The sequence below is a fragment of the Blastomyces gilchristii genome (genome assembly GCF_000003855.2).
Source record: "Blastomyces gilchristii SLH14081 genomic scaffold supercont1.4, whole genome shotgun sequence".
Classification (NCBI taxonomy): Eukaryota; Fungi; Ascomycota; class Eurotiomycetes; order Onygenales; family Ajellomycetaceae; genus Blastomyces; species Blastomyces gilchristii.
This window is the reverse complement of record NW_003101679.1, coordinates 1,277,358-1,286,273: the sequence shown is the minus strand read 5'-3', so window position 1 is coordinate 1,286,273 and position 8,916 is coordinate 1,277,358. Positions and strand designations below refer to the sequence as shown.

Below are 8,916 nucleotides of genomic sequence, written 5' to 3'. Positions count from 1 at the left end.
TTTCTCTCAATTTTCTTAATAATTTATACTTACTCTTCAGCTACTTAGATTCTGATTGAGCAGACTTCTTGAATAATGATAGAAAATTGACATTCAGTGTAATATAGCGGAACTGAAATAGTGACTAGTCAGCGGTGTTACATAGAGGTAGTTATTGAGAAGCTGTATAAGTGAGCTTGACTATCTTGCTTAAATAGTGAGCTCATAGACTACAGAATTATTACAAGAATATCACAGATATAATACTTAGTATACTAAGAAGATTGTATGAGAAATACAGTAACTCTTGTATATATTTTAGTAGAAGAAAAATGAATCACTGACTTCTTTGATGAGAAGTCAGTATCTAGCTATTCTATATAGATAATAAGTGAATACTCTTCTCTCATTTCATGAGTAAGAATAGCTGAAGTGATATCTCAGCAGTGTCTTATTATCAAGCAAGAGTAATCTGCTAATCTTATATAGAAGTGAGGTTCTCATATTCATTAATTGAATCTTTCTATGATATATTTAAATAATGTCATAGAGTGATTGAAAACCAGTTCAAACAGTCTGTGAGATGAATGAAATTATTCATCTGAAAGTAATAAGTTATATGAAATCACAGCAAGGCCTTGACATGATCAGAGACATGATAATATTCTTTTCTTTAAGAGTATAGTTCTGATACTCTTAAGATTACTGAATTAGAAATTATCTTTATTATATAGCAACAGTTGTCAACTGATTAACAGTGTATATACTGCACATAATATAAAGAAATAGATGAGTTTTTCAGCTGACTGCATAGATCTTTCTTTTCTCATCTTCATTTAAATCAAATGTGTGATAAGTGAGTTTCTTATATATTGATTTAAAATGTGAAAAATGTAGTTAATAAGTGACTTACAGATCACTTATTATATTTCATTCTATATATGAAATTCCCTGCAAAAGTGATGTGTTTTAGAGACAAAGTTAACAGTAGTGACAGGATTTTTCAAAAAGATTCTCTCTTTTATAAAATATTTTTCTTCTCTCTCTTCTCTCATCTGTAATAGTGAGTGCATGAGAGTATTATTCTTAAGAGATAATAAGAAGCTTATTCTGATGTTTTCTAGTGAGTAATAAACATTTTCATGATACAGCTGCAGTCTCTGTGACTGTCAAGAAAGCTCAGTTAAAAATGAAGACAGTGATATCAACAGACTGCAGAAGCACTGCTTTCATTATCACATCTTCTTCTTCTTCTTCTGCTTCTCTTGCAGCTGTGACAGTAGTCACTGTGCCTTACAGTGAGATGTCATCTCTTCTGTCAGTCAGTTCATTCATGTTCAGTTCTTCTTCTGTCTCTCTTATCATTATTATAATGCTGTTCTCTCTCTCAGTCAATACAGTGATGTATGACTCTGTGTAATCATTCAGAGAGAATCTCAGAAAGAGCTTGATTTCAGAAATAGCAGCTTTAAGAAGCTCAATCTGTAGTTTCTCTTTTATAATATGTCTGAGCCCTGCTCAGAATACTGCTGAGTTGAGTTCATAGAGTCTCACAGTTTCTTTGTCTTCTCTCTGTGAGAAGGCTTCAGTGCAGTCTCTGATTAGCACTGTCACTTATCTGTACTATACTAAGCAGCTAAAGAAAGAGAGAATTTTATACATCTATCTCTTCTTTTACTTCTGTTATTTTCATTGCATCTGTAATAATGACTTCTGCCTTTCTATAAGTATTATCTACTCTATAAGAAGATGTTGTATCAGTTCTGATAAGAAGCTCAGATGCTTAAGTAGTACAGAGTGAGAGTTTCAGAGCTTTAAGTATTGACAGATTCTATCAAGATTAAGAAGGTCTCTCTTACTTATCTGTAAAAGAAGATGAAAGCATGAATTTTCAAGATGAAAAAACACCTCAGAATGACTGATCTTAAAAAGAGATCAGTCAGTACTGCTGTTAAAAGTGCTATAAAGATTAATCACTGATTGAAGAGAATCTCACTTTAATTAAAGCAGATAACTGAGATACTTTATAAATTGATAAGTTGATACTTTAAGCATCTCTTATACTCTTCTACAGCATGCTTTTCTGCAGTACTGCAGTACTAACTTCTCAGCAGATAAAGATGTCAGTGCTGAAGACTTTAATAGTGAAGAATAAGTTTAATGAGAATGTGATTATTAATAAGTAGAGTCTGATTCTTCTTTTTACTTTTTCAGTAAGCTGTGACTCTATTAAAATAGCAGCAGCTTGCAGATCAATAATATTAATCTTTTTATTAATTTTAAATATTTCTTTTCTCTAACTGCTTCAGGAATTTTACACTTGTGTAGTCTCATTAAATGTCACGTCTCTGGCCGCGTCAAGGCCCCGCTGCGGTTTCACACGGCTCATCACTTTCATGCGAATGATTCCATTCATCCCGCAGGCTGTTCAAACCGGTTTTCAACCACTCTATGACATCATTCGGATATATCATAGAGAGATCTGATTGATGAATATGAGAATCTCACTTCTATATGAGATCAGCAGATTACTCTTCCTTAGCAGTGAGGCACTGCTGAGGTATCACTTCAGCTATTCTCACTTATGAAATGAGAGAAGAGTATCTGCACATTGTCTATATAGAATAGCTAGATACTGACTTCTTATCAAAGAAGTCAGTAATTCATTTTTTCTTCTACTGAAATATATACAAGAGTTACTGCATATCTTATACAATCTTCTTAGTATACTAAGTATCATATCTGTGATATTCTTGTAATAACTCTGTAGTCTATAAGCTCACTATTTAAGTAAGATAGTCAAGCTCACTTATACAGCTTCTCAAACAACTACTTCTATATAATACTACTGACTAGTCATTACTTCAGTTTCATTATATTACAATTTGAATCACTTAATCTGATTATAAGTTTGAATCAGTCAAGCTCTAATAGACTGATATAATTTCATGCATCTGTACTGAGACTGATCTGACCTCACTCTCTGAGAGAAACTCTACATTATTCTCTAGAGTATGTACATCTCTACTCTGATAGAAATCTGAGATTTCTGAACTCACTGCACACTTTGATATAAGTTCTTCAATTACTCTGTCACTGTCACAGTTTCTACACATCTACATCTATTATAAAGATAGAGAGATTAAGATCAGAGATTCTCTGAGATATAAGAAAAATATATTATTTGAATTTCACAGCTTTATCTGTACTCTTGAATGAAAATTCCATCTTAATCTGAGCCAGTATAATACTCATGAGATATAAGTAATATACACTGTCAACCTTCTTGAAGGCATCTCTGTGACTACTTGAGCTATTAAGAAGAGAGAGCTTGAGTGTACTGATACTGTACTGACTTGAGAAGAATTCAAGAACTTTCTACTGAATCAAATCAAAGATCACTGTAATCACAGCTTCACAGTGATACAGCAGTTCAACTCATTATATTAATAAAATGATAAATACAGCAAACTCTTTTGAGGAAAAATGTCAAGCTTTTATGAGAATTCTCTTCCAAAACTCATCACATTTAGAAGAGGAGAATATGTCATTTCATGAATATATTGATAAAAATAACTGGGAATGGCCTGAGCTTACATATGATGAACTAGAGTCAGCAATATTCTCAAGTTCAATTAAAACTGCTGCAGGGCCTGATTCAATTAATCACTCAATTATTCAAAACACATATTCCTACTTGAAGAATGAATATTTTGAGCTCTTTTTCAATCTCTTAAAAAATGGTTATCATCCTGAATGCTGGAGAGAAGCTACTGAAGTAATCCTTGCAAAACCTAATAGAAAGACTTCAATTCCTAAGTCATATAGAGTAATATCTCTGTTGAACTGTTTGGGAAAAATTCTAGAAAAGATAATAGCTACTAGATTATCTTTTATAAGCTCTATTAGTGATTCTCTTCTATTTAATGAACAAATGAGAGGTAGAAAACAATGTTCTGCAATTGATACTGTTCTCTCAGTTATTCATGATATTCAAGTAGTAAAGCATGAAGGCCTGGTCTCAACTAGACTGGCCGCCGGGACCATGAATTTCACGTTTGGTCTCATTTGATCTGGTCTCATACATTTCTTGGCGTGAATCCCGCTGGGACTGGCTATCAAAAAAACATGTAAAGTGACTATATATCAGATCTTAAAATGAAATCATGACTTGAAAAAAATGAGAAAGTAGTCTCATTTGATCTCATTTAGTCCTATTCTTGGCATAAAGTTACTATTTTTAGACATTTTAAGGTTTTTTTTAGACTATTTTTAATTTTTTAAAAAGTAATGCTTTTTGATAACGCTCAAATGAGATTTAAAGTCATTTAAAGCAATAAAAATAATTTAAATTGAGAAGTGGAAATCATGGTCTCATTTGGAAAATGTGACAAGAGTAGACAGTAAGTCTCACTGAGACAGTATGAGACTACTATCTAATGTTAAAACCATGTAATGAGATCAGTCGAATTGATAATGAGACTATCAAAAAATCTGATCCTGGTCTCAGACACGGTCACACGGTCAGTCTAGTCTCAACTGCAGTTTTTATTGATATAAAAGGTGCATTTGATCATGTGTCAAAGTCTAAGATGATTCAAACTTTGAAGATGTTAAAACTGCCACTTTCTCTAATAAAATGGGTCAATTGTTTCATGTCTAAAAGAATTATACAACTATTCTTTAATGGAAGAAAACAAGATAAAACTGAGATAAAAATAGAAGTATCACAAGGATCTCCAATCTCACCTGTTTTATTTGCAATATACACTGCATATCTATTCAAGAATAGAGAGATGAAAATAGTGAGATCTCCAAGTTATGTAGATGATATTGATCTACTCACAGTTCAAAGACAATCAAAGAGAATTTAGAAGTAATTGAGAAAGCAGTAAAGAAAATCTTTGTTAGAGCAGATATCAATCTAATTCAATTTGATATGAATAAAACTGAGCTAATTCACTTTTTTCTCAGGTTTAATGAGAAAGAACTAAGTCTAACTCTTTTAAATAAAGAGATTAAACCCAGTTTGAATGTCAAATAGCTAGGAGTATGATTAAACTCCAAGTTGAATTTTAAATATCATATTCAACAAAGAATCATCAAGGCAGAGAGACTACTGAATAGTATAATCAGACTATCAAATACTGAGAGAGGTCTATTCTTTCAGGCTATGAGACAGTTATACATAGCCTGTATTATCTCAGCAGCTGATTATGAAGTTCAAGTTTGATGAAACAATCAAGGAAACTTCACTGAACTCTTTCAAAGTCTACAAAACAGAGCTTTGAGAAGAATTCTGAGAGTATTCAAGTCATCTTCTATTAAAGCAATGGAAATTGAAGCTTCAATTCCACCTCCTGCTATTTGATTTGAAAAGGCCTGTATGAACTATGCTCTGAGAGTCATGAAGATGAGCTCAAATCATATAATCAGAGAAAGAGTCTCTTCTTCATTTCCATCAGTTAACTCAGGAAATGAACTGGATTGAAATAGATTTCTTGATTGGAATGAGAATAATACTTTAAAGAAAATGCCCTCTCAACTGTATAGACTATGTTCACTTATTAAGAATCAATTTTCTTCATTAAATGTTGAGAAAATTGATCATGAGAAGATATCTCCTTGGAGAGAAAAGCTGAAATCTCTCATAGACTTACAAATAAGTAAACTATCTAAAGAGAGAGAATATGAACAGCATTTGAAGAAGATCTCTACAATTAATATAAAAGACTCTATTCTGATCTACTCAGATGGCTCAAAAAATGAGAATTTGAATAGATTAGACACAGGCATTGCTTATACTAAAGATAATATTAATTTTATCTCAGATTTCTGAAATTTAGGCTGTGAATCTGAAGTCTTTGATGCTGAACTATTTGCAATAGTGAAAGCTTTTAAACTCATTGAAATAAAATCTTATAAAAGAGGAAATGATTTGAAAGAGATATGAATATTCTCTGATAGTCAAGCTGCTTTAAAAAGACTTAGAAATAGTCAGATTTATAATGATTAAATGAATCTTGAACTGATTTTAAACTCTGTTTTGAAAATTCAAAAGAGAAGAACATGAAAACTGATAATTCATCTGCATTGAGTTCCTGCTCATATAAATATTCATGGCAATGAATTGGCTGATTCAGCTGTAAAAAAGAGTTCAGAATTAAGCAGATCTATTCAAAAAACAGTGTCCTGATCTTTCATAAAGAGAAAGATAAAAGAATCTTGTTTAAACAAGTGAAATGAAAGCTGGCAGAAACAAAAGAAGAGTATACATTATTCAAGATTTAAGACAAAACCAAAGTGGAAATCTTGTTCAATTAAATGTAAAAAGAAAATATTCTCATCTATAATTCAGCTGAAACTAGAACATGGTTATTTCAAATCTTATATACAAAGATTTGATGATAGATTTGATTCAACAGAGTGCTCATTTTGCAAGATGAATGAAAATCCTGAGTATATTATAATGCATTGTGCATTATACAATAGTCTCAGAGTCAGATTAAAGAAAAAGTATAATTTAAATCAATTAAATATGAGATTCTTATTCTCAACTGAGACAGAAACTAAATACTTAATAGACTTTCTATCAGAAACTAGAGCAGCTACAAGAAAATGACTGCATTCAGAAGTATCTGAATATGAAGAGGTGGAAATTGACTAGATATAGTCTGTTAAAACAGCTATATATCATCTTTTAATAATTTGTTTTGTTATAGTCTCTCTTTACTGTACTTGTTTCCTTCTGTTCTTTTCTCTATCTATTTAATTTGTCTATCTTTAAGACTATGTTCTCTTTTCTTTTGTCATAATATTTTCAAATGGTTTCAAACTATCAGAAGGTGTTGAAATACTGCAATTTGTAAACAGTTTTTGTATTCTGAGCTGGAATTTTCTGATTTTGCATATTTGAAATTGATAAATGTATAATAGTTGACTCTATAGATATAGGAAAAACCCTGAGAACTAAACATTCTCAGTTAGATGTCATAGTCTCTGACTGTATACATCTATAATTGAAGAATAATAATAATAATAATAATAAAATGATAAAAATCCTTCTGATTTCAATGCAAGATTTGAAGAATATTGAGAGAAATTGACTGATGATTTGAATCAATTAAAGATACAGATTTATCTTACAAAGCTGACTCATAAGATGTGAATAATAATATCACAGTATCAGAGTTTATCAACTAATGACACTGAGCTTGTCAATCTGACTTTCTGAATCTATTTGAATAATCAATTCTCTGAGAAAAAGGTTAATAAGACTCTTTCTAAGCAATTAACAATGGGATCTAAACAGTGTTATAACAGCTTCAGTGTGAAGAAAGTAAAGAAGAATTTTAAGTATTCTGATTCTTCACTCACTGTAAAGAAATATTAAAAAAGATTTGACAAAGATCTCTGTTTTAACTGCAGAGCTGATGATCACTATGTCAGTGATTATAAGAAGCTGAAGAAGAAAAGAAATCAAGAAGATATCTTCTTAAAGTTGACTTCTCTTCTGACAAATGTATTCACAGAAGATGAAGAAGAGAAAGAAACAAAGAATTGATAATTCTCACATCTTCAAGTTCATATTACAATCACAATGAATACCTTAAATGAGAAGATACTAGTGAGATGTCTACTCAACTTCAGAATGAATACTAACTTCATATTCTAATTCTTTTCTTTGATGAAGAATTGAAAGAAGATAGATCTGTCAGATCATGTGAAATTTATTAATAAAACAAAGAGTCATTATTTTGACATAATTCAAGTGAAGTGTGTGATCACAGACTGAGAAGAAATCTTTAAGAAGAGCAGTCTGCTTCTTTATATCATTAACATTATAGATGAGAATATCATTCTAGATCTTCTATAATTGAGAGAAAACAATTCTCTCATTAACTGAGTTACTCAGGCATGACAGTATCATCTCACTGATGAAGAGACAGTGATAGAGAAATCTGAAGAGTTTCATTGAAAGAATCTTAAGAAAAAGATAGAGTCAATATACTGTGTAGCAGATGATTGAGACTTGAAAACAGATAAAGAAGTCATCACTCTCACTGCAAGATTAGCAGCAGTATTCATTATTAAAGATGAATATACATAACATCTCTTTACAGATTATAAGAATGTCTTTTTAGAAAGAGAAGTAGTAAAGTTTTCTGATATCAAGATATAATATAAGATTTATCTTAAAGACAGTGTAACAGTACTGTACAGATCTCTTTATAACTTGTCTGTAAAGAAATTAAATATTCTGCACAGATATCTTGAAGAAGCACAATCAAAGAACTGAATACACTTATTAAAGAGTCTGACAGAGACATCTATACTCTTTGTACTCAAGAAGAACAGTAGACTACACATCAATCATAATGTTCTCAGATTATTCAACCGCTCCACCACGAACTCGCTCGATTTTTCGAATAAGAACCCGCCGATAGATCCATCGAAAAGCCCTCGATCATACGAGCATTTTGACCCCATCGCCGACCGCATACCCCGTGTGGTGGTGGAGTTATCCAGCCAAACGTGAACCAGACGTCGTTCGGAACTCCTGCGTGGGATTATCCCCCATTCTCCCCTACCACACCACAACCCCGGGCCAAATTGCCATACAAATTGTAAGGTGAAGAGACCTAGCCATATGCACCAATCTTCTTGATTTTGGAAGATCCCCGATCTGTAGTTGTGGAGATATCTGAGGAGCGACCTCCGCGAAAACCCTGTCCATCTTTGATGTTCCAAAACACCAACGCCAAGTCCCACCCTCGTACCGCCCTTCCTAATCTGGCCCATCCCCGGCAGAAAAATACAAAAAGATACCTCGGCGATAATATCAAGCACATAACCAACGGCCACTTCTGAAGTGCTAGACTGGCCGGCGGGACCATGAATTTCACATTTGGTCCCATTTGGTCTGGTCTCATACAT

The 8,916-nt window shown here is 32.3% G+C and overlaps 1 protein-coding gene across 1 annotated transcript; it reads right to left on the bottom strand.

The window, feature by feature from the left end:
- Positions 1-8,352: 8,352 nt before the first annotated feature.
- BDBG_16656 (uncharacterized protein) lies at positions 8,353-8,916 on the bottom strand (the record flags this gene model as incomplete). The annotated part of the gene is made up of 1 exon (XM_031724562.1): positions 8,353-8,916. One exon carries the CDS (start codon positions 8,914-8,916, stop codon positions 8,353-8,355), a length of 564 nt encoding a protein of 187 aa, XP_031577308.1.